The sequence below is a fragment of the Cannabis sativa genome, chromosome 5 (assembly GCF_029168945.1).
Source record: "Cannabis sativa cultivar Pink pepper isolate KNU-18-1 chromosome 5, ASM2916894v1, whole genome shotgun sequence".
Lineage (NCBI taxonomy): Eukaryota > Viridiplantae > Streptophyta > Magnoliopsida > Rosales > Cannabaceae > Cannabis > Cannabis sativa.
Window position 1 is genome coordinate 71,347,915 of NC_083605.1, and position 26,972 is coordinate 71,374,886.

General features: G+C 30.4%; 2 protein-coding genes and 1 long non-coding RNA gene across 3 annotated transcripts; 1 reads left to right on the top strand and 2 right to left on the bottom strand.

The window, feature by feature from the left end:
• Positions 1-2,628: 2,628 nt before the first annotated feature.
• Positions 2,629-4,209, top strand: LOC115717177 (uncharacterized). Its single transcript, XR_004011700.2, has 3 exons — positions 2,629-3,108; positions 3,349-3,473; positions 3,622-4,209. It is a non-coding gene; the product is annotated as an uncharacterized LOC115717177 (long non-coding RNA).
• Positions 4,210-21,790: 17,581 nt separating this feature from the next.
• LOC115718054 (uncharacterized) lies at positions 21,791-23,152 on the bottom strand. Its single transcript, XM_061115930.1, has 4 exons — positions 22,792-23,152; positions 22,506-22,697; positions 22,093-22,418; positions 21,791-22,013 (listed from the first exon to the last, which is right to left on the bottom strand). The coding sequence occupies exons 1-4, from the start codon at positions 22,981-22,983 to the stop codon at positions 21,875-21,877; spliced, it is 849 nt and encodes a 282-aa protein (XP_060971913.1). The 5' UTR covers positions 22,984-23,152; the 3' UTR covers positions 21,791-21,874.
• An 18-nt stretch (positions 23,153-23,170) lies between these two features.
• On the bottom strand, positions 23,171-24,035 carry LOC133038485 (uncharacterized). The gene is made up of 3 exons (XM_061116652.1): positions 23,877-24,035; positions 23,603-23,779; positions 23,171-23,482 (listed from the first exon to the last, which is right to left on the bottom strand). Exons 1-3 carry the CDS (start codon positions 24,033-24,035, stop codon positions 23,171-23,173), a joined length of 648 nt encoding a protein of 215 aa, XP_060972635.1.
• Between the last annotated feature and the right edge of the window lie 2,937 nt (positions 24,036-26,972).

A 26,972-nucleotide genomic window follows, 5' to 3' on the forward strand; every position in this document is an offset into this window, starting at 1 on the left:
AATTTTATTTAAATAGTTAAAACTATAATGATTTATTAATATATGATATTTATTAGAATAATAAGACACCTTAAATATATATTTTTTATATATACTTCTGTGATGTGATATGAGACTTTGTGAATGTTAACTTTTAAGTTATATATATTTCATCAAATATGTGAATAACAGATATTATTTATTTACACATATTTTTTCATTTTTTAATCTTTGTAAAATATTTTAAATTGAAAAAAATCATTTTTTTAATAAATAAATCATCTATATCTATATATAAATATAAAAGAAAATACTAAAGAAAATGAGGTGACATCCTTCTATATTTTGATCCATTTTTACTATTAAAAGAATTTTAGTTAATTTAGTTTATTTTATATATTTGTAGATGTTGAAAAATATGACTTCTTAGTAAAATTTATTATTATTATTATTTGTAAAAATCCTATATGGATTAAGAACTACATAATTAATATATTTCTAAACTATAAATAAAGTATTCTTACACTAACTTTTGTTCGAAAATATATGGTCAGAAAAATGTGAGGCATCATCCTATTATTTATTATTTTTTTTAAACGCAACATCCTATTATTTTAAAATTCTTTTTTCTTTATTATTATTTTTTTTTACATATTTTTTATAAATTTCTTTTCTAAGTGACGTTTGATATACTTACTAAAAAAATTATGTACAACTATAAAGTATAAATAATGATATAATAGATCTAATTATAATTAAATTAATTAATATATAATCAACTTTTTTTTATAGTAATTAAATGAATCAATAAGAAAATTAAGGTGATAGAATAAGAATTTAAAAATTATTTTATTTAAATTTAAAAATAATTAGAAAATAACAAATGATCATAATTTTTAATATTTTTACTCATTTAGTAAAAATATTAACAACTATTAATTAGAATATAAATTTATGAAATAAAAAATATGAAAAAATAATCATAAAATAAATTTTATTTTTTTTTAATAATTATAACGATAATATTTGTCACAAAATCTTCACTTTTTTTTATATATTTTAAAATAGCAAATTATATTTTTACTTTCAACACTATTAATTTGTTTATATAATATACACGTGAAAATGTTATATTTTAAATTATATCATTTAATATAATATATATACATAAAAATTATAAAAGTTGGACAACACCGCGCGAAGCGCGGCTTAGTTCCCTAGTATATATATAAAGGAAAGCACAAGAAGAGTTTATGTGTCATTTTATAAATTTTTCTTCATATTTTTCTTAATTTCTAACACATTCTCTTATTTTGTTTGAAAACTAAACCACACAAATAAACTAAAAGTCTCACATTGTTTAAAAACCGTTTAGGTTTTATCTATGTAGGTTATAAATAATATTCTTATTACATTACTTTTTTTTGTCTAAAAAATATTGTTTTTTTTATGGGTGATTGATTAATTTTGTACTCAAGTTTTTATTTTGCCTAATTTGTTTCAATTTTTTTTTTTAAAAGAATATAAAATATATTTGTGTACTTTTCAATATTTGTCAAGTTTAAGATAATTATAAAAAAAAGCCCTTTAATTATTTTTTAATATAAAAAGTATTTTACTTATTTTCTATGTGGGTGATTGGTGAACTTAATCTTGCCCATTACAATTTTTTTTAAAGTGAATGCAGAATATAATTTTGCATTTTTCAATTTTTATTAAGTTTAAAATAATTATAAAAAACCATTTAATTGTTTTTTCATATAAAAATTATTTTCTTATAATTCTTTATTTTAATTTTATTTAAATAATTAAAATTATATTGATTTATTAATATATGATATTTATTAGAATAATAAGATACCTTAAATGTATATTTTTTTATATATACTTCTTTGATAAGAGACTATTGTAGATGTTAAATTTTTAAGTTATATATATTTCATCAAATATGTGAATGATAGATATTATTTATTTACACATATTTTTGCATTTTTCAATTTTTGCAAAATATTTAAAATTAAAAAAATCAATTTTCAACAAATAAATCAATATGTATATCTATATATAAATATAAAAGAAAACACTAAAGAAAAAGAAAGCACAATAAGAGTTTATGTGTCATTTTATAAATTTTTCTTCATATTTTTCCTAATTTCTAACACATTTTCTTATTTTAATTGAAAACCAAACCACACAAACAAACTAAAAGTCTCACATTGTTTAAAAACTATTTAAATTTTATCTATGTAGGTTATAAATAATATTTTTATTACATTTCTTTCATTTGTCTAAAAATATATTTCTCTGATATAAGACTATTGTGAATGTTAAACTTTTAAATTATATATATATTTCATTAAATATGTAAATGATAGATATTATTTATTTACACATGTTTTTACATTTTTTAATCTTTGTAAAATATTTTAGATTAAAAAAAATCAATTTTTAATAAATAAATCATCTATATCTATTCTATATAAAGTGTGGCTATATAACAGAAGGTTTATGAGAAATTCATGGGTGAGTGACTTTTTATTTATATATAATAAAATAAAAATAAAATAAATCTTATTAAATAAAAAAAATACGATTAAATCATAAAAAAGGACTTTTTAAGTTTTTATATTTGTTCAGGTATCAGAACCAACATCAATAGCATAAATTTTTATGATTGCATTAACTATTTTTTTTAAAAAAAAAACCAATGCCTCGACCTCTCTCACGATTTTCTCTCAGACCTCACTTGCAATTTTTTTTTAAAGATATTTGAATATTATTAATACAATTGACAGCCGTAGGGTATACGATTGAAGCCTCCCTCTACTGCAATTCATCTTCTCTTCCTCTGTTTTCTATCTACTAAATAATAAATAAGCTGCTTTTTTTTTTCCAAGTTTCTAATGTAAATTTGAAGGAACAGTAAATATATGTGTTGGATCTTTTGTTTTTTTTTGAACTGATATATGTTGGATCTTAAATATAAATATATATATATAATATTTTTTTGATATACAAAGGAAATTTTGAAATTATTTTTTTTGGTGGAAATCGATTTTCAGAATAGGAAAGTTAGCGAAAGTTAGCAGGAGGCACAAAGCTCATGACGAAATTGTGACTCTATACAAGGTATATATTAATTTGAATTAAAAGCTTTCTTTCTTTGTTTTTTATTCATTTTCTTTAGTACGTTGTTATTGCTAGGGGTCAAATTGTTCTTCTATTTTTTTTCCCTTTCGTATTAGTGGATTGCATGAAAAGTCTGCCATAAACTTTCATAAATAATTCTCATTGATGAAAATATTTTTGACTAATTTCTATTTGAAATATGGAAATAATTCTGAGACAATGCCCACTATGTGTTTGCAGAAGTTAGCAGTTGAAATAGGTTTTGCATTAATGCTAGAATAGAGTATGTGCATTCCAAAGGGTTCTTGCATAGAGATGTCAAACCAGATAACTTCCTAATGGGTCTTGGCAGGAAAGCAAATCAGGTAGTTTTCTTTTTATTTCTATTGTTTTCTGTATATGCATATGTAGATTTCCATCCACTTTGATTTCAATCTTATGCATTCTTTTATAAACCTCTACTTTTACTTTTTTCGATCTCTAATATATATATATCATTGTATTTGTGATTAGGTTTACATTATAGATTTTGGTCTTGCAAAAAGATACCGGGATCCCACCTCAAACAGACACAATCCTTACAAGTCAATTATGTGACCCAATTAGAAGCTATATTCACTTTTGAATTTGGCATTCGTGCTGCTCTTTTCTTGAGAGAGTTTTATTTGTACTCATATCAATTTAATATTTGGAGTCACCAAAACTTTAAATATTATGTGGTTTCACAACTATTAAGGGTCAGTTTTGGAAAGGAATACAATACAATAGTATATACATAGGATACTAAAGAGAATTGGAGAGTACTCAATGTATTGAGTGAATGGAATCTCTATTTGCCTAGGGTCAGTTTTGTACTTTCTTGTCACTGAGTTCATATTGAAAAAGTAGTTAAATAATTATACTAATATTATTTTTTTTGAAAAAAATTACTATTATGTTTTCTTTTTTATAAAATTTTAATCTGTTTTCTTTTATTCTTTTTTAAATTATATATTTCTTTTCATATAATAAACATTTTTTTTAAACAGTATATTTTTAAATAAATTATATATAATGTTGTCATCAAAAATAAATATTCAAAATTATAAAATATTATTTAAAAAGAATTAACTATACAACTAAGTATACGTGCATTGCACGTAACTTTTAGACATTTGTTATCTTTACCTATCAACAATTTAGAGATTAAATTTTAATATCTTTTTTATTTAACTTAAATTTAAATTGTGTACGCTTTATTTTTTGAACATTGATTTTTGATTTATTTTTAGATTAACTTAAGAACAAATTGCAGTTAGATTATCAAAATTTCTTAAATATTCATATATTGTATTCAGTATTTACTTTTAATTATTAACAATATTATTTATGAATATACATATATTAATAATCTCAAACAATAATTAATAATATATTTTTTTTAATTATTTATTGTTAGGGTTGTTCATCCGATCCAATCCACACTTTTTTTGTCAAACAACATCCAATCCGCACTAAGTGCGGATTTCATTTTTTGGATCCAATCCAATCCGCACAATAGCTCAAATCCAATCCAATCCAATCCGCAAAAGTACGGATTGGATCGGTTACTTTGGATTGGTTACTTTTTAATATTAAATTATTTAATATTTATATAAAAAAAATATTTTTTTTCACATAACTAGCAACAAAATAAAATAAATTATAGTTATTTTATGTCTACAACAACACATTAAATTAATAAAATAACAAATAACAAATTTAAAGGAAAAAAAATTGTATATATAAAAAAATATTTAATTTTATTTTAAATTGTATGTAGAAAAAAAAAATATATAAGAATAGAATATACATTTTATTTATTAAGTTTTACAATATAATTGTATTATATGTATTACTTTTAAATTACTATTTTCTTTACATTAAAATGTTATTTGTATAAATAATTTTTTAAATTTGTTATAAATATGTGTGGATTGGATTAGATCGGTTACTTTTACATGTGAATCAACATCCGCACAAGTGCGGATTTTGAATTTTCCAATCCAATCCAATCCACACAAGTGCGGATATCCGCACTTTGCGAATTGAATTGGATTGGTTCGTGCGGATTGGATTGGATCGGCTATTTTATGAACACCCCTATTTATTGTATTATTTTTTAAATAAAGCGAAACACATCTAGCATAAAACTTTGTATATATACGTGCCTTGCACGTAGCATTCTACTAGTCTATATATAAATATAAAGGAAAGCACAAAAGAAAATGAGGTAACACCCTACAATATTTTGGTCCATTTTTACTATTAAAAGAAATTTAATAAATTTAGTTTATTTTATATATTTGTAGATGTTGAGAAATATGACTTCTTAGTAAAATTTATTATTATTCTTATTATTATTATTATTATTATTATTATTATTATTATTATTATTATTGGTAAAAATCCCATATGGATTAAGAACTATATAATTGATATATTTCTAAACTATAAATAAAGTATTCTTACACTAATTTTTGTTCGAAAATATATGGCCAAAAAATGTGAGGCATCATCCTATTATTTATTATTTTTTTAAATGCAGCATCCTATTATTTTAGTATTCTTTTTTCTTTATTATTTTTTCTCTTTTACATATTTTTTATAAATTTCTTTTCTAAGTGATGTTTGATATACTTACTAAAAAAATTATATACAACTATAAAGTATAAATAACGATATAATAGATCTAATTATGATTAAATTAATGAATATGTAATCAATTTTTTTTTAGTAATTAATAATAATTTCTTATAATAATTAAATGAATCAATAAAAAAATTAAGGTGATAGAATAGGAATTAAAAAATTATTTCATTTAAATTTAAAAATAATTAGAAAATAACAAACGATCATGATTTATAATATTTTTACTCATTTAGTAAAAATATTTGCAACTATTTAGTAGAATATAAATTTATGAAATAAAAAATTCGAAAAACTAATTATAAAATAAATTTTATTTTTTTTTTAATAATTATAACAATAATATTTGTCACAAAATCTTCATTTTTTTTATATATTTTAAAATAGCAAATTATATTTTTAGTTTCAACACTATTAATTTGTTTATAATATACACGTTAAAATATTATTTTTTTAAAATTATATCATTTAATATAAATATGATATATATATATAAAAATTATAAAAATTGGACAACACTGCGTGAAGCGCGGCTTAGTTCCCTAGTTAATCATATAACTGAGCAGGGCTGGCCCTGAACATAGACGGGCTAGGCCTGTGCCTAGGGCCCACCTAGCTCAGGGGCCCAAAAAAAATTATTCCCTTTTAAAATTACATATTTGTTTTTTATTAATTTTGAAAAAAATTATATTTTTTTCTAAATGAGGGCCTAAATATATTTTTTTTCTCGGCCCAATAAAGTTTAGGACTGACCCTATAACTGAGTATACGTGCATTGCACATAATATTAATTTAGTTTATTTATACATACATATAAAATAAATAAAATATTAATAAAGTAAGTTTTGAGGAATCAACTCTTCTCACATATGAAGAAACACTTTCCATTACTTTAAAAATAAATGTAAAATACATTGTTTGATGTATGACATATTTTAATAATTCTTTTTTCAATTTTTAAGTATATGCCACTTAGAAAAAGTTAATATGAGTGCTTTAATTTTGATCTCAAATTGATTATATGCATAATCATATGTATATATACAATATTAAAAAAGAAAAGTCAAATAAAAAAATTCAAATGTAAAGTTGTCCCCCTCATATCATATAATAACTACACACAAAAAAGGACATGACATTACATCGTTAAATTTGTGTTAATTAGTATAAAATGTTGAAGATCACATTAATTAATATTAGCATATTGCTACATAGTCTATGGTAGTTGTTGTACTTGTTGATTTTTGTACAAAATTACATAATTAAATTCATAATGTTAACTTTTTCCAATTTGTACTTTTTGATATCACAACATGATATATCATCATCAAATTTACCAAAATTATACGACACGTATATAATCCCTTAAAACATGATTTAGATATTTATTATATAATTCTCTCCTGATTTTTATTCAAATTTATTTATTTATTTATCTTTATTACTGAAAGCAAAAGATACTTCGTATAGTCCATGTGAGATGAATGTTAATTACAACCTCCTATTACAATCTCTTAATGAATCTTCATATAACGTCCCCGCTTCAAGTCTTCATTGGGCCCTTACACCCACGGAATGAATGGCTCTTATACACGAGTACGTCACTCTGGCTGCTTCATGGACTGACGTCTGGCCCTACAGACCAACACGAGTGTTTTCAGCGTGCTTTGTCCTCACTCACACGCATCCTGGGAAAACTTCCCAGGAGGTCACCCATCCTTAAATTGCTCCAGGCCAAGCACGCTTAACTACGGAGTTCTTTCGAGATGGGCTACCGAAAAACAAGATGCACCTTGTTGACATAGGTAGTACCAATCAATTCATTTAAGCCCTCTTCAACTATGTAGTCCCATACCTACACAGTCTCAGAATCATCCCACCGACCTTCCCAGTGCGGTGTGGGATTGCACAGCCTTACCCGTGTTTCCCCTTACGGATCACGGGACTGCGGCTGTCACGATCACCCCGCCACGGGGTCCGACGTCCTCGTCAACCACACTTCCGGCTGGGTCAAGGCTCTGATACCATTTGTAACGTCCCCGCTTCAAGCCTCCATTGGGCCCTTACACCCACGGAATGAATGGCTCTTATACACGAGTACGTCACTCTGGCTGCTTCATGGACTGACGTCTGGCCCTACAGACCAACACGAGTGTTTTCAGCGTGCTTTGTCCTCACTCACACGCATCCTGGGAAAACTTCCCAGGAGGTCACCCATCCTTAAATTGCTCCAGGCCAAGCACGCTTAACTACGGAGTTCTTTCGAGATGGGCTACCGAAAAACAAGATGCACCTTGTTGACATAGGTAGTACCAATCAATTTATTTAAGCCCTCTTCAACTGTGTAGTCTCATACCTACACAGTCTCAGAATCATCCCAGTTGACCTTCCCCAGGCGGTGTGGGATTGCACAGCTTACCCGGTGTTTCCCCTTACGGATCACGGGACTACTGACTGTCACACTTCACGTCCTAAATTACATGCCGAAATATTTTTTTTCAATTTTTTTTATAGCGGTATTCGTTATAGTTACAGTATCATAAATTTTTGAAAACTTCCAAATAGTTTACAACTGAAAACAGAGTTCCTGATATTCCAGTTTACCACGCCCGTTTAAAAAATTTCAAACGTATTTTTGGTACTGTAAACTATTCAAAAAATTTTAAAAATTTACAGGGATGATGTTGTCAGCATAACGAACAACCCCGTGAAAAAAAAAATGAAAAAAAATATTCCGATATGTGTTTTCGAGCGTAGAAGTTGACTAAGAGATTGTAACAGGAGGTTGACGGTAGCACTTCTCTAATACATGAATATATCTAGATTCAATCTCCCATCATTTTCTGTTTAGCAAAAAGAAAAAAAAAAAAGTTTATATATATAATCCATCCAAAACATGAATATGTACAAAAACAGTCACTAACATTTCAAGAGAGAAAGTCTTTTATTTTTCCTTCTTTTATTTTTCTGAGGAACCAAACAATATATAGGAAGAGTTTGAAAGATGGGGTTGTGTTGTAATGTCGTTTTAAGGGATTAGAGGGACAACAAAAATAGATATAATATTTATTTGAAAAGGACACACAAATGGGGTATCAATCATGATTATGTTCTTTATATAAATATATGGGACCATGAAAAAGAGGAGCAAAGTATGGAGAGATAAGAACAATATATAATGCAGACTCATCCATACAAATTTCATTATCAGATCTATGTGGAGACTGTACGGTGTGTGTTCTATATATTTTAATTTATTTATCTTATTTTTTCTCTATTTATATATATTGTTTAATATTTTAAATAAATGTATATATATATAGATATAGATATGTATGGCCCCATATGGGGAGGATCAATTGATCCATCGTGTTGGGACAAGTACTAACTACCATATATTATTGGATAATTATAAAAGGAATATGAGTCAGCTAATACTCAATTTGGTCTCAACTTCCCTAATCAAAATTGAGATAAATATTATTATTATTAATTAAAAGAAATGTATATGCAAAATGCAATTTAAGTTTTAATTTGGCTGTCAAATTTGATGGCTGGAGATGTTAACTTATGGTTTTCATTCATTAATTACATAAACACTTTTCAAAGCAAAAACAAACACACTTTTTTCAGTAAATAAGAAAAAATGGTCAATGAGATAAGATAGCTATAAATAACACTTCAATTAATGGTCAAATTCTTATATATTTTATTATTCTAACATAACACTGCATTTAAAAAATTGTTAAAAAAAAAAAAAAAGAAAAAGAAAAGGTATCTTGTCTGAAAACGAATCCATCTCATTTTAAGTAGGTTTAGTAAGTTTTATTGTTTAAAAAAACGTTAAAAAATGGGCTCATAATTTAAATATTTTGCCACCTTATGTAAAATAATTGCGTGAAATTTTAGAGAGTGTCAATTATCTCTATCAGTAAAAGCATCTCTATTTTTAATACTTACAATATTATGAATAATTTTTTTATATGATTTTGTACATTGTAGTCATAGTAAGAAAACATTTGTAGAAATAACATTCAAACATTCAATTACATGCACACATATGTTTATATTATATAATTGAATATTTTTAATTTTATTTTTAAAATAATAAATGTTATAAGTTTTCTAAAAAATGCCCTAGAAACAAAAATAACACTCTTACTATACTGCTCAATAATTATACAGTAGAACCTCTATCCAAGAATACACTTGAGACCAAGAAAATAATATTTTAATGGAGAGGTTATAACTCAATAAAGTTACACTTGAAAAAAAAAAATCAAAATATCAAAAAATATCAATGTAACAAAAATACTAATAAATAATTCTTAATACTATATTATATTAAAATTATTTTGGAGTACATATAATATTTATACATGTACTATAATTTGAAATAAAATTATTAATTCTACATAAGTAAATTTATAAAATATATGTATATATTTTTTTAAAATGTAATTATTCTTATATAGAGGTGTATTTTATTAATACGGGACTTAAAAACTGTATAACTAATTACAATATAGAGGTTATTCTTATTTATAACTGGCCCAAATTGGGACTTCATTTTTTTTATAACAAATTAAAGGTTATTCTTGAATAGAGTATTCTTAAATAGAGGTTCTACTGTAATACATAATCAGGTCTATAGGCCGGCTGCACACTAAAATTAAAATAGAATTTTTACATCAGAGATTGAAATTTGTAATTTTTTTACTTTTTTATTGTAGGGTAAATTTTTTTTCAAAAATACTGTGTACTGTGTAAAGTTTTTACGGTTGTTTTAGTTGTTCCATTGTTGTTTTAATTGTTTTATTTTGTTGTTTAAGGTTGTTTTATAAAAAGACAGTATTTTTGTAAAATATTCTGTGTGACAGTAAAATTGTAAACTTTTGTCCAAAATCTAGTATTTTTATAAAAACCCCAGTTCAATTTTATGAAAATATTATTGTAATTTTAAAATAAGTAATTGGTAACAAAATTTCCTTATGTTTAATTTTTATACATTGAATCCCCTTATTTTGGTTTTCTTTTTTTTTTTTCTGGTAAAATTCTTTTAAATTTATTTTTCTTTATAAATTTGGGGCATTAGTAAAATATTACCGTTAAATACCAACTAGATGACTACTGTGTATATTTGTGTATATGCGAAAGTAAAACTTCGAAGTCAATACATTAACAATCTAGTTGATATTTAACAGTAGTATACAACTGAAAACTAAAATTTGTAAAAGAAAATAAATATAATGATGTTTTGTCAAAAAAAAAAAGAAAATAATAGAATTAAGTGTATAAAATCAAAAAATAAGAGAGTTTGGCCACATAATTGTTTTAAGAAATAACTAAAAAATAGTCAATATCTTTGTGCATAAATAATTAATTAAAAAAAATGAGATTCTCGATCTTAAAAGAATCGAATATACATAACATAAAAAAAAAAAAAAAAAAAAATAGATATATAAGGTGTATTTTAGAAGAATGATATGTTTGCTAATTAATTTTTTAAATGTATACCCAATGCAAAATATTTTTGCTTAGTATGAAAGATTAACAAATTGTGATTTGCCATTACATACATATAAATATTACTTTTTTAGCATTTATATTAACTTGATTATATTTATATGTGTACACTTGTATATTATATATATTATTTATATATACTTCTAAAACCTTATTAGAGACAGAGAGTGTCTTATTTAAGCTACAATCATAGTTAAGGTATGAATCACTGATAAGTTGACAAATGAAATAATATAATGATAATATAATTTAATTATTATATTATAATAATATTATTATATGGTATATAATCTTTTTCACTATCTAATATATTTTTAATTTAATCAAAACTTGAATTTGGATTGATTCTCTTATTGCATCTGCAAATGTTGACTCTCTACAGGTTGTAAGTGTAGACTTTTTTTAGCCCTTGAGCTAATTTTAAATCAAGAAAAAAAGAATATATATAATTATTAAAGCACTAAGACCCATTATTTCTTACCTACTATATACTTACCATACCACAAAGTCCTCATTATAGCTTAACTATAAGATTTGAGTGTGCTAACTATTTAAATTCAAAACTTTTATATAATTGTTAGCAAAGAGTAAAAAATTAATAATTAAGATAATCTCAAATAAAGGACAAAATAATGAAAAAGAAGAACCTATTTGGTACCTTGGTCCCACCATGCAATAGATGAAGATGATTAAGGCTGAAGAATGTCTAGAAAAGGCACTTAAGTGGGCCCCACTTCAAGACTTATGTGGGGACTCTACTTCATATTGTTTGCAAATTGCATATACAAAATTGTTTAAAGTAATTAATTAGTTTTTTGTTTTTTTAATTAAAAAAGTAAATGTATTATCTAAAAGTATGTTCCATAAAATTGTTTTTATTTTTTATTTTTTTAATTAAAAGTTAAATTTTAAAAACAAAAAAATCAATTTTAAAATTTTTTAAATAGTTTTTTTTTTAATTAGTATTTTAGATTTCGATCCCAACTTAGACCTTGGGACACGGACTCTGGCCCCGGCTCCAATCCTGGACTCGAACCATGGCCCCGACCTTAGATCCGAATCTAGACTCGACTTAAATAAAAATAAAAATGAAAGTTATGGAACACATTTATTTTATATTTTTAAAATTAAAAAATAAAAATAGTTATAGAACATATTTTTATTTTTTGCAAAAATTAAAAACACAAATTTTATTTTTATTTTTATAATTAAAAAATTAAAAAACAAAAATATTATTACTAAATGACCCCTTAGCTATTTGTAATATCAATTTTTTATTATAATTATTTAATTAAAATACATGACACTTGATATTAAATTATAATGATAATGATATAGTATTAGTATTTTTTTAAATATTTTTTAAAGGTGATAATATGTACAATAAAAATATATACCAAACTACTATACTAATTGATATAATAATATTTTTTTTAAGAAAATAAAGTTGTGATTATTAACTAAAAAATATTATACACTACAAAAGGTTATACTTTTAGTTACAGTGACAAAAAGTAAAAAAAAATTGACTAATTATAAATCATTATTTCTATGTTGTGACTAAAAGACCTATAGTTAAATGTATTGGTCACAAAAATCACAATTTGTTATGACTAAATGTAATTTTAGTTACAATATTTATTGTGATTAAAAGTAAATTAGTGATTACTTGTATTTAATACTATGTTTAATTATAAGTAATTTTTTTATTGTGACTAAAAATCACATTGAATCATAAAAATTTTATATTATAATTAAAAAATTATGTATTTTGTAGTGATACTTGCAATATTTTGTTAACTGAAAAATATAGTATTTTAGCATATATATATATATATTTGAGAGAATATTTTAGTATATATTTTGTATGTAGATATTTTTTTTTTTTTTGATAATGAACTTTCATTAAATATAATTAGAATTTTGTATGTAGATATTATTGCTTATTGTTTATAGTTATTTTTCATCTAAATTTTGTATCTTTATTTATTAAACCACTTTTCATCTTTAATTTCACAAATATCACTCCCTAAACCTTGTAGTTTTCACTTTTTATTTATTAATTAATATAGTTTTTTTTAAAAAAATGTATTACTAATATAGTTTAAGTGGATAATTTCATCACTGTATATTATATTTTAATTTGTCAATTGGAGTATAATGCTCAGTTTCCTTAGTTCAAAAAAGGCTAATTAAGATTTTTGCCCTCTGAATTTTTAAGGTCATTGAAAATACTCATGAACTATTGAGATTATTGGATTTAAGAATTTTTTTCTAATTTTAGTAAAAAAGTCTAACATGGATGAAAATTCAGGGGCATAATTTAGTGCATGTCAAAGTTCAAAAGGCATGATTTGGTAGATATTAAAGTCTGGGGAACATGGTTTAAACATAAACAATCATTGAAATAGTAAAATTGAATATAATTAGACAAAAGTCCTTAAATCCAATAATCTCAATAGTTCAGACGACATTTCAATGGCTTTAAAAATTCAGGGAGATGATTTGGTACATATTTAGTAAAAATCCTAATTAGCCTTAAAAAAACAAAAGTTGTTTGACCGTTACTAGAGGAGGAGTGAGTGTAGACGACTTAAGTTAAGAGCTTTATCCACACGGCAATCCAGGAAAAAGCCACGTGGCAAAAGCAACCGTAACCGTTAAGTAGAGGTTCCGTTATTGAACCGGTCATTTTTTGTCGTTTAGTGGCGGAGTGTGCGATGAGCCAAAGCGACCTCTGATTTGATAAAAGTGGGTCAGGTCAACTCCCTCTTATTATTACCCTTCTTCTTCATTATATTTACTATACTGCCACGCCTATCATTATTACTCTCATTTTTTTAAAAAAAAAATTATTATTATTATTCTGGATTTTTTTAATTAAAAAAAGAGAAATTTTATGCTGCACTATCATGCAAATTTTCCAATTTTTTTTTTTAAAAAAAACATTAAAACCACCCAGAACAAGTTTTAAATTGTCTGTTGTTGTGTTTACATGGTTATTGTTTTTTTATTATTATTTTTTTTTTTGGTAAATACTATTCTAGAGCCCGTATTTTATAAAAGCTATTAATTAGACCATTTGTTTTATTAAATGATAAAATGAACATTACATTTTTTAAAATAGTACAAATAAGACCCTAAACTTAAAGGTGTTATGACAAAACTGTTTCATTTTTTGTCTCTGTTCGTGTTAGGAATTGTCTTCAAGTAGATTATATTTAAAAAGTTGTCCAAAATTAAGCTCAAGGTCCTATTTTTATCATTTTGGAAAATACAAAATCTATTTTGTCATTTAACAAACAGAGAGTCCAAACAGTAACTTTTACAAAACACATGATCCAAAATAGTATTTACTTTTTTTATTTAATTTGTGTAAAATAGATTTTATGAACCATATTTTTTATATAGTAAATTATTCTAATATTTTTAAAATTTTACACGATATCTTAAATAACTACAACAACATGTATTATTATATAAAAATATTACACCATCCATATATTAAAAACATGACCAAAAAAATATTGAGTATTATAGGAAATTTTATGGTGCACTCTCAAAATAGATGTATATGTGCTTTTTTTTTTTTTATGTTTTCAAAATTCAGATAGTTTTAATTTTAATTTTTTTAATATGATAGTGACATAGTGTACATTATAATTATTTAAGATATTCTATAAAAATTTTAAAATTCATAATAATTTAACATCCCAAAAATAAAATTTAAATAGTTTGTAGTATTAGAGTTGTAAATATGAGTTGAACTTTTTGGCACGGCACGAAACTGTCAGGACCCTAGGAGGCACGAGCACGACCCAACACGAAAAAATATAGATTTGGTCACGAAACGACACAATACAGCAAATTGGCACGGCCTAGCGCGACACAAAACGAATAAGCTTAAGCATGACACAACACGTAAGCACAAATATACTAACCCGAAAGCACAACATGTTAAAAATTCTAATAATTTAATAATGATAACGATAATAATAATACATATATATTTATTATTAACTATTTAAATTTAATCATTCTAATCAATTTTTTATATGATTATGTTTAAAATATTGTTGAAAAGTTATATAAAAATAATTAAAATTATATAAAAAAAAATACATATAATTTAATAATTAACTCATTAATTATATAAAACAATAGTGAAAAAGTGAAGCTTGAGTTCCACTCGTATAAGATAATGAACTGACCTATTTATGAAAAATGGGTCGACTCGAGTAAAGTACAGCACAAGTCTAAGCACGACATGAAAATGTGAGCTTACAGGTTGTGCTGGGCTTACCTTTCAAAATATTGGCATGAACATCACAAGCCATATCCTTTTATGAGTCGACACTGTACAAACCATATTACTGAAGGCTTTTCAAAATATGGGTCGGGCTGGCACGACACGCACGTATTCACAACTATAGTTGTATGTGTGTTTCGATTATTTTATACGCCTGATTGAATCTTAATTTTTGTATTGTAAATTATTCTGAATTTCTTAAAATTTTATAAAATTTCTTAAATATATACAACATACACTCATATAAAAGAATTATAAAATTATAGTTATTCGAGCATTGAAATTAAGTAAGGGAAGTTTACCCACTTCCAAAGAGTGACCATAGAAGCACTTAGTTACCTAAAATATTTGTAAATAGATACCCTAGATTTGGCAAAGTGGGAATATGAAATAATTTATAGTAGGGATGTACGTCAATTGGTTTGGTCGATTTACGTTACATTTTATTCAACCCAACGTAAAGATCGTGCTGGGTTTGTGGTCCTCAGTGGCTACAATGCTCTTGATGGTGCAGATGTGGTTGCCTAAAGAAGGGAATGGGGCCTCGGGTTCGGGGGTTGGGAGAATTAGGTTAGGGCTTTTTCTATTTTAGATTTAGTGGGTGAGTGGAATAATTAAAATAAAATAAAATAATAATTTTATGTTTTTACTAGGTATCGGATGGGTCTGAGTTATACCTGCACTCGAATATGACCCGACCCAACTACCAATATATTTAAAACCTAATTTTTTTTCGGGTTTTTTGAGTTTGGGTCGATCAGATCATTTGGATTAAATAGTTTTCGAGTATAAATGTTTAGCCTTACTAAAAATAACCAAAGAACATATCCACTCAAGAAAAGGCAACTACCGTTATGTTAATCGTCACCGTGAAATGTTGAGGAAGTAGGAAAAAAGAACAGGTGTGCGCTGTGAAAGAAAAATGGAAGAAAAGAACAGTTTTTTTTCCTTTTGACAATAATTTATTTATTTGAAAAATAATTTTGTATAAATGTACGAAATAATTGGACGGGGATATGTTTTAAGTGAATTAAAAGCTACCAAAAAAATGGTGATATAAGTACAACAAATGATTTATTTATTTATTTATGTTGAGATTTTCATTGCAATTATCTTTATCCCTACATATAAATAAGAAAGTGAGACATTCTATTATTTTGTAAGTTTTTTTAGGGGATTTAATTTTTAACTTTTTTTTTTTTAATTTACGGTTTGAGTTGCTTCGGTAGTTTTTATGTGGATTGTTATACGAATTTTAGTTGAAATTTAAATTGCTCTGTTAGTTGCTATAATGATTTTTCTGTAAAATTTAATAAAAATACAAAAAAAAAAAAAACCTATTTTAAAATATAAAAATGAAAAAACTCTATTTTTTTAATATGATTTATTAGATCAATTGAGATATTTGTATTAATTATGAATTTTTTATTCAAAGTTTTGATTTATATATTGCAGTGGTTGAAAAATTGTGGAATCAATGTTGAATCACGATCTTGGATTCTTCAATAATTTTTAATGCTACCATTGATTTAATAATCAATGCTGAAGTGACTATATAAGGGAAATTTCAATTTTTGACCCTAATAATACAACCTATATCAAAATTTATACCCCTTTATAATTTGTACAAATTTAGTCCATTAATTACATGAACTTTCCATTTTACCCTTTTTTTTTTAAAAAAAAAAAAAAAGCTAAAATCTGAAAGTGTATTTCTCTCTCTCTCTCTTCCCTCTTCCCTCTCTCTCTCTCGTGCACCACTCTCTCTCTCTAGGAAAAAATTGAAAAATTTATGAAAAACCGAAGCTGAAATCCGTCCCACACGTAATTATTTGCTGTTGCATGGTTGTTTTCTCGGTGGGTGTTGGTGGAAAACCGAAGCACAATACAACATCACTCAAGAATCTTACACCATTATAATGGGTAAGTTGCATTTTAAGCATTTTGTTTGACTTTATGTAGTTTAAAATTGTTATACGTGTGTTTATTGTTGGAACTGCTGTTTTTTGGTCTGAAATTGTTGAGATCTGGCAGATCTGGTTTTCAGTTGATTTCTGGGTTTTCCAGTGTTATCGATGATATGTCGATGATATGTCGATGGTTTGTCGATGATTATAAAGGAAAGGTCAGTGACGACCATTATCGACGTTATGTCGACGTTATGTCGACATGTTGTCGACATCATGCAACCAACTTTGGGATTAACTATTTGTCGACATGTTTGTCGACAGAATGTCGACAACAATCATTTTTTGTTGTTTTTGAGAAGTTGTCGATATTTTGTCGACATGATGTCGACAAAATATCGATGCAATGGAAAAATACCGTAGATAAAACATAACATAACATTGACAGAAAATAAACTTCATTAAAAATAACAAAAAAAAAACATAAAAAAAAACAGAAAATAAAAGTTCATAAAAATTAAAAAAAAAAACATTAAATAAAACCCACAAACCATAACATAAGAAATTATTTTTTTTTAAATTCTTTGGCTTGTGGGTGAGCCTTGCAATACTTGCATAATGTTCCAGGCTTCACCGGTTTACCGTTGAAGATGCCCAGTTTGCAACGACGGCATCCTTCGGGGAACCCAGGTGGTGGAGCCGGCCATTCACCAGTTTTTGCAAATTCTCTTTCAAGTTGCATGAACCTGAACTCGTTACCGTTTCGCTCTCTTTCGAAAGCTCGAGCGGCGTCAAAAACTTTCTGCATTGCAGGAGTAACTATGCCAACATCCTCCTCCTGCTTCAGCTCCTCAGGAGTTAGGATGGGGAATTTGCCGTTCTTTCTTGGGGCCATATTTCAAACTTAAGAGAATAAGAGAAAATTTTTAAGAGTAAGAGATAGGTAGAATACAAGAGCACTTATGAATAAGATTTCCCTTTGCTTTTATAGAGCAGTAAAAATGTTGGGAATGTATGAAAATTTAATGGTCATTAAATGCGTAACTGTACAGGGAAAAACGCATGAAATGGCGTATTTATCGACAGAATGTCGATACTATGTCGACATCTTATCGACAACATGCCAATTTAGTGTCACTGCTAACACATTTGTCGACGACATGTCGACTTCATGTCGATATGTTGTCGATAGGACACGTGTCTGACATGCAACGTTTCAGTTGGGAAGGGTTGTTGGGAACGTATGTAAAATTTATTAACATTTAATGTGCAACCGTTTTTATTATCGATATAATGTCGATGGTATGTCGATAGTATGTCGATGACGAGCATGGTTGTTGTTTTTATCGATTGTATGTCGATAATATGTCGACACAATGTCGACAATCAGTGCCCTAATTTCTGGTGTTGTGCTTCTCGACATTATGTCTATTGATATCGATGGGATGTCGATGTTTATTTTTTTTGGTGTTTTTTCCTTTACTCACCTTGTTTTTTTGGTTTGCAATTGCAGGAGACAAAGTGTTCCTTGTTGTATCGTACGATGGTGTTTGGTTATGTGAGAATTATAATTGGATCTACAAAGCAAATAGCAGCTTGACGTTGACAGTTACAACCGAGACAACCCTACAAGAACTGCGACAAATTTTATATGAAGAGTTGGAAGTTGATCCGGTAGCGTATGATTTAAAGTTGGAGATTTGTTCCTTGTACATGAAGGGAAAAATGGTTGCGCCAGAGGTTATTAAGAGAGAACGCCAACTGAGAACGTTTTTAGAGATGAGGGCAACAATGTCAAATACAGAGTTTATGCCATTATTCGTGACCAAGGTGAGAAAAGTTGGGAATTCGGAGCCTACGCCGCCTACTAATCCTCTCCCTCGGAGTGTGGTAGGGTCTTGCGTTCCCGAAACAGATGTTGGGATTGGTGTGAATGAGGAGGTTCCGGCCAATTTAGAGGTTCCGACCAATTTTGATGTTCCAACCAATGTAGGGCAAGAACAAGAAGCGACAGGATTTCATCAGTTTGAAGAGTTCGATACACCCTTCTACAATAATGATCCTATTGTAGATTTGAATATGGACGATGACCATGATTTAGCAGTCGATGAACCCGTAGCGGGACCATTGTTGAGGTTAGAGTGTGTACCGAGTAACCAAGGTACACAGCGAGAACGACAACCTCGTAGTGAAAATCGCACTACACCTGGAACTAGCAGTAGTCGACCAGGCAGAACTGAAGAACATGCTCGTCATGCAACGTTCTCAACGTTCTCCTCTTTCGAAGTTTGTACCAAGTTCAAAGCTCCCATGTGGACAAAGGAAGATATAATGGAAAATCATGAGCTAACTACTTGTTTACAAAGTAAGGAAGCAGGGGTGATAGAGCTTGGTAATTTTTATGAAAATAAGGAAGAACTGAGACAAGTTGTGGGTAGGTTTGCTCTTAATAACAATTTCGAGTGGATGGTGAAGAAGTCATCCCCTGATGTGTTGTACGTTACATGCAAGGCTCCAGATTGTAAATGGAGATTGAGGGGGAGGAAGAAGATGCATTCTGACAACTTTGAGGTCACTGTATTTCACAATGAACACACATGTAACTTGAATGCGAGACGTTCAGATCACCGTCAAGCAGCACCATGGGTAGTTGGCCACCTTATTAAGGGGAAGTACACCCAAGACGGAACTAAGTACAAGGCTAAAGACATACAGAGGGACATGTTTGACAACTACGGTATCAGTATGAGTTATGTGAAGGCGTGGAGGTGCAGGGAGATGGGACTTACGTATGCTAGGGGTACGCCTGAGTTTTCATACATGAAGCTTCCTGGGTACTTGTACATGCTGGAACAAGAATCCAGTACCATTACCGACTTGTACTTAGAGGATGAGCGGTTCAAGTACCGTTTTATATCACTCGGTGCATGTAGAAGGGGCTTTTCTTTTTGTCGTCCCGTTTTGAGTATCGATGGCACCTTCGAAGACGAAGTACGGCGGTATAATGTTAGTTGCCGTGGCATACGATGCGAACAACCAATTGTTGCTCGGTTGCTTATGGTATCGTTGACGGTGAGAATAACGACTCCTGGACGTATTTCTTACGAAGTTGAGGGTAGCAATTGGCGTGGTTGAGAACTTAGTGTTTGTGTCGATAGGCATCAAAGCATTGATCATGCCGTTGAACTCGTTTTTCCCGAAGCGATCCACCGTGCATGCTATCACCACATTGTTATGAACGTGAACGCCAAATTCAAGATCGATGCTTTTCACAACCAAATATATAATGTTGCTTACGCATGGTCGAAGACCGAATGCGATAGAGAGTTCGAGAAGCTTAGAAAGATGAATCCGCCATCGCCGCATATGTGGAGAGTATAGGGTTTGAGAAGTTGGCTCACCCTTATTGTTTGGGCGATAGATACAACATCATGACGAGCAACGCTGCTAAAAGCTTCAATAGTGTCACGTAAGAGTTCAGAAATATCCAATAACTACTTTGGTTGAATTTATCGAGTTCACACTCCAATTGTGGTTCGCTGATCGCCTCGAAAATGCTGACAAATGTGCCACCCCTTTGGCCACGCTCTTCGAAAAAAAACTTGGCAAAAATTCATGAAAATGCAAGGTACAGGCGCGTCCAACGAAATGGAGCCAATTTGTATAACGTTGGTAGGGGACCTAACGGTGAAAGAGGTGGTGATGTGAATCTAGTTGAAAAAACATGCACCCGCGGCGTGTTCACGTTATTGAAACTCCCTTGCCTTCATGCATGTGCCGCGCATTGAAAACGAACACAAGTGTGTACACGCTTTGCTCACCTTATTATTCAAAAGAAACGTGGAGGAAGATTTACGATGATACCATCAATCTCGCTGGTGACGAGGATGATTGGGTTCTCCCAGAACACATCAAGAATATGAAAGTTGGGGTACCTGTGGAAAAGAAGCCTGTAGGTCGTCCAAGAAAAAGCAACGCTGGAAGAAGACGGGAGAACCGTTTCCCGTCTGGTGATAAAAAGGTTCTGTACCACGAAACCGCAGCTCGCCGTGGTGCTTCGAGCCACAACGAGCAACATGCAAAGCCCGCATCTGAGGCGTCTTGTACGTATTCGTTGGGAAATTTGATATATTGTAATGACGCATATTTTGTCATAGTTATTTTTGTTGAGGTTGAATATTTTTCAAATATTTTAATTATTTTTAGGTTTAATAGTTATTTTTGTTGAATAATGTTGATATTTTATATTTGAAACCACGTATAATTATCAAAATTTGAACGAAAAGAAAATCTATATATACATAACTGTAATGTTAATTACACAAAATATACAATGTCCCAATAATTAAAAATATAATCAGCCGACATTTTGGTAAAATAAATCGACACACCACCGTTGACGAAACATGGCTATCCGGTCTGGCGTCACATCGGTCAATCCACGCTGCATCATGAGATGCTCCACATACTCAATGCAATACACGCCACAATCACCACTAAATGCAAAATAAAATGTAAAGTCAGTCTAACGTAAAACATATTTTAATACTATAGTACTTTTTTATCGCTATGTACCTGGTTGCTGACTTCGGAACTAAGTCGTGAGTGGCTCGACTCGCGTGCATTTTTGGAAGCACCGTGATGTCACCGTTAGCTAACGTCATGATCTGGTTGTTATGTGGAAATTCCCCGGTTGCAAGGATTAGCGAGGGCAGCAGTTCTGACCAAACCTTCAAGATGGGTTCCATGGCGGTCCAATGACAGACGCTGGAATCACAGTCGTAGACATTAATTTTCCACAGCTCTATGTCCACTTCAACTGTGACCCAGTGTCTTGCCGTGGGAAGGTGCAGAACGAAGTAAATAAACTCGTTACCCCTCCATCTCTCAAAGACTTGGGACTGTAATTACAGAGAACAACGAAACAATTAACAAACCATAATAATCTTCCCAAACAATTAACATTTAAAATCTTACTAAAACAATACCTTATGAAACCCTGTGCAGTAGTCCAGGATATATTCCTCCCATTTAAAGTTTTTCCTCGGACCCTTGTGGCTCGTCCATGCACTGCTGATCATGGCGGTCACGAATGTGGAGAGAATGATACCCTTCTGAGGAAATGTCAGTGGATAGTCGGTGCGTCGCCTCCTCAGCATATGCATTGCTGCATCTATATGCTGCATATAAACGGAAATGTCAGTTACACAAAAAAATATATTAATTGCACATAAAGTTGTAAAGTGAAGTAATATTATAAAATACTTTACTTACGTCATCTGTAAGCCATTCCTTTGGTGTGAGCATTATCCAAAAGAATCCTGGACCGTAATCACCACTTCTCAAATCCCGAAGTCGGTGGTTCGGAATGAGTCCAACACACCACTTTCGGAAAGTGGTTAACAATTTCTCGTCCGGTGGCTCCAGGGGATCAAAAGTCGAAGATGGCCTATGTCTCCTCTTCATCTCCGTATAGTCACCGAACCATACAGGAGGCTTTCTCTTCCTCTTCCGACTCTTAACCACTGCAGGTTGTGCCTCTATGGACAGAATCTCACCCTGCGACTCGGTGTCATGTACATGGATAAGAGGTTGTGCCTCGATCGGAGTCGCTGGAGCTCCCTCATAAGGATCGTAATCGTTGGGGAATACCTCATCCTCTTCTACCGGGGGTGAAGCGGTGGTGGTGGGGTAGATGGATCCGCGGGGCCTCCGATGCTGAAGCTGTCGTTGGCGGACGATTCAACATGGCCAATATGTCTCTGAGCTGCTCCATAATTACGTTCTGACCACCCTTCAGCTCTACATGGCTGGTCTCGTATGCCTTCTTCAGCTCGACATGAGCAGCATACAGACCCTGAGTGTCACCCTCGATCCTATCCAACCGAGCCACTAAATCAGTGTACTCGGCACCCCGAACGCCTGATGAAGATGGTGCACTGGGCTGAGGTTCTGAACCAGTGGCCTGAAAAAATATATATCAAAAAAATACGGTAAGCATACGATAATTCCACAATGTAACAAATATCACAAAACAAAAATAATAAAAAATGAAGACATAAAAAAAAGTTCCAAAAATTGGTACCTGAGTGTCTCTTTCCTGAGTGTCTGGGACCTGAGTCTCTGGTACCTGACTACCTGCCTCAGCCTCTGTGTCATCCACAGCATCATCAACCAGGTTCTCCACACCATCGTAAGAAATTGTCCTCACAAATGCCTCCTCCTCTGTCCGTGGAAGGAGCCCCTTCACCACTTCCAGATTCTGTTTATGGTTTAACAAATATCAAAATAAAACCATTTAGCATTTATTACAAGCATTTATGTTAAATAATTATTCAGAACATAAGTGAAAATCATACCCGTCTAGAAAATAATGCGCTGACGTCTTTCTTCCCAATATCGCCTTTGCTCGTCCGGCTAAGCATCCGGGAACCGAATCCCGTGGTTCGTGCCATACCTCTTGCCAACCTCCAAAATGGCCTCGTACGCCCAATATTGGACTGCAGGTGCGAAGCCATATGCTGTGTATTTGCACTCGTGCTGAACATCCGAACTCAGCTTCTTCTCGTAGTTGGCCTTCTGTTTCAACATGTCTTTCTGAAGCGAGTGCATGAGTCTGGCGAATGAGTGCTTCCCCCAAGGAATCCGGAAGAAGAACTCGAGGTCTTCCACATATCTAATGATGTGAGGCGTGATCAGCGCGTTGGCCTCGCGGCCCAGAAGCACTGACTCCACAAACAAGCACAAGCCGAGCTTGTACAAGTCTTCCGGGTTCTGGCAGTTTGTGAACTGAAGTTGGAGTGCTTCTGTCTTCACACTATCAGACCGGTTGAAATATTTGTTGATCAATCGGTCTGACCCCGAGCGCGCGACCTCGCGCAGCCTTCTCCTCTTCTCGTTGGCCCCGAGGAGAAGTCCAAACCCGTAATGAGTGCAAACTCCGGCACCCGAATCGGACCTCCTTCCGACCAACATAAAACCTCATCCTCAACTCCTCCTGAGCATCCACTTTCATTTTGTGGAGCATCAGCTGGTGAAATAACACCGAGGAGAATGTCAGTGGTACGGCATTCCAGAAGCTCCCGAAACGGCTTTCCTTCGCCGTGTTGTTAAGGTTGAACTCCTCAAACCGAGCTTTAATTTTGGCAAAAATTCCAGTGCCCCTATATGTGACGCGGCCAGTGAAATGCTCGGGTGCTGGAATAATGAGTCTGGGAGCCATCTGAAAAACAAAAAACAAATCAATATAACTCGCCACAAAAATTTAAAAAATAGTCGACATAACATCGACATCATGTCGATATTCTGTCGACATTATCAAACAGTAAGTATACAAAAAATTTGGTCGACAAACAGTCGACATACTGTCGACATGTAGTCGACATTATCACAGAAACAGTTTAAAATAACATTGTGGACAACATGTCGACAATCTGTCGACATCCTGTCGACATCCTGTCGACATTATCAAACATATGTCAACTACATAACAATAGTCGACAAGATATCGACATAAGGTAGATATCCTATCGATATTATAGACCTCCACTTTTATTCCAAATAAGGTCGACATCCGATCGACATACCAATGATATCCTATCGACATACACTAACATATATCAACTACATAACAATAGTCGACAAGATATCGACATAAGGTAGATATCCTATCGATATTGTAGACCTCCACTTTTATTCCAAATAAGGTCGACATCCTATCGACATACCAATGATATCCTATCGACATACACTAACAACACAGACTCAAACACTTCCAATCTTGTCGACATTATATCGATAACCTATAAACAGAAACCTAGATATGTCGATAGCCTATCGATATCCTATCGACATTTCATCGATAACTACGTAAAAACACACAAACACCATTGAAACATATCCAACATATACAACCTATCACAAGAAAGAGCACAAAATATACAAAAATTCCACTAATTTCAACAGCATGCAATATTTCACATCCAAATCTATTAAAAAATTAATTTTTTTTTGAAAAAGAAAAACTTACCTTTGACTGAGCTTTGTGGTGGTGGCGACGGTCCGTGGTTGTGGTGGCGATGGCCTGTGTTGGGTTTGGACGAGCACGGGTACTGGCGACGGCCTGTGTTGGCGACTGTTCGTGGTGGTTTCCACGAGCACGGGTCGAATTCAAGACCGAGATAGATAGAGAGAGAGAGGGAAAAATCGAGTGGGAAGAAGAGGGTTGTTGGGTTCGGCGTCTGCGTGGTCGTCGTCGTCGGGTTAGATTTCGTTGTTCGGTTGTTTTGTTTTTGGGCAGGGACGAAGAGGAAAAGTCGGAGAGAGAGTGGGAAAGACAGAGAGAGAGGGAAAGACAGAGTGGGAAAGAGAGAGTGGGAAAATTAAATGGAAGGGGTATTTTGGGTAGAATTTGAAAATAGTGGAATTGTTTTGTATAAATTAGTAAGGGGTATAAAATTTGATATAAGATATATTATTAAGGGCAAAAATTGAAATTTCCCCTATATAATTGATTTATTTTAGAATAAATAATTAGGATTATTTTTTGGACAATTTTTAATTATATACAAGTAAATTAATTATAGGAAAAAAATAGAAAAATACAAAAAAAGAAAAAAAAAAATTACAAATATACTATGGACCGGGCCTTTAAACATTCATACAGCTCACATACAAATATTTACAAAAATACCACATATTCTAAACCTTCAGCTGCAAGAAAGGAACGATCAAGAAGAACAGACCTTGATCGTTCAAATCAACAACACAACCAAAATGAAACCAAAACGAGGGAAATACCACCACTAATTCCGGCGAAATCAATTGGAAAAGAAAACCTACAATGATCTAAACAGAAAATGACGAAAAAAATCAGAAAAAACTGTGAAGAAACTGAAATTACACATTTGTTTTCTATTTTATTCGATCAAAACAACTTCCCCTAATATCGAAATCCAAATTCGTGAAATGTAGATCTGTAACAAATAAATCTGGAGCTCCCCCCGAATCTAAAACAATGTATGATGTGAATTTTTTTTTAAAAAAAACCTCATGAATAATAGATCTACGTTCTATACAGTTGCATTTTAGTTGACAACTGGTTTCCAATGTGGAATATTTTTTAAAAAAAAAAACACAATAAGAAGAGCAAATTCGAATTAAGGTACAACCAGTTACATATAAGTCTGTTTATTATTTGTTTTGGTTGTCTTATAGTTGCATTATCGTTTTATGATAGTTGATATATTACGCAGGAATTTAATTTGACGGTGACCAAAAAATAACAGTTATATATGGTAAGTTTTGTGCAAATAGTTGCATATTAGTTTTATAATGAAATAACATATGCAAGTAGCAAAACTATAATAAAACTACAAAACAACTGTATACAAAAAATACAGGAAAAACTCTTTGAACATCAACATCCATGGTAAATCTAATTGTTACCCATTGAT

Coding starts and splice junctions, on each gene's coding strand:
- LOC133038485 (XM_061116652.1), bottom strand. CDS start 24,035: ATGGCTTCGCACCTGCAGTCCAATATTGGGCGTACGAGGCCATTTTGG. Junction 23,780..23,876: donor GCGCATTATTTTCTAGACGG/GTATGATTTTCA, acceptor AACCATAAACAG/AATCTGGAAGTGGTGAAGGG. Junction 23,483..23,602: donor CTCAGGAAAGAGACACTCAG/GTACCAATTTTT, acceptor ATATTTTTTCAG/GCCACTGGTTCAGAACCTCA.
- LOC115718054 (XM_061115930.1), bottom strand. CDS start 22,983: ATGAAGAGGAGACATAGGCCATCTTCGACTTTTGATCCCCTGGAGCCA. Junction 22,698..22,791: donor AGGAATGGCTTACAGATGAC/GTAAGTAAAGTA, acceptor GTTTATATGCAG/CATATAGATGCAGCAATGCA. Junction 22,014..22,092: donor GTTCCGAAGTCAGCAACCAG/GTACATAGCGAT, acceptor TTTTGCATTTAG/TGGTGATTGTGGCGTGTATT.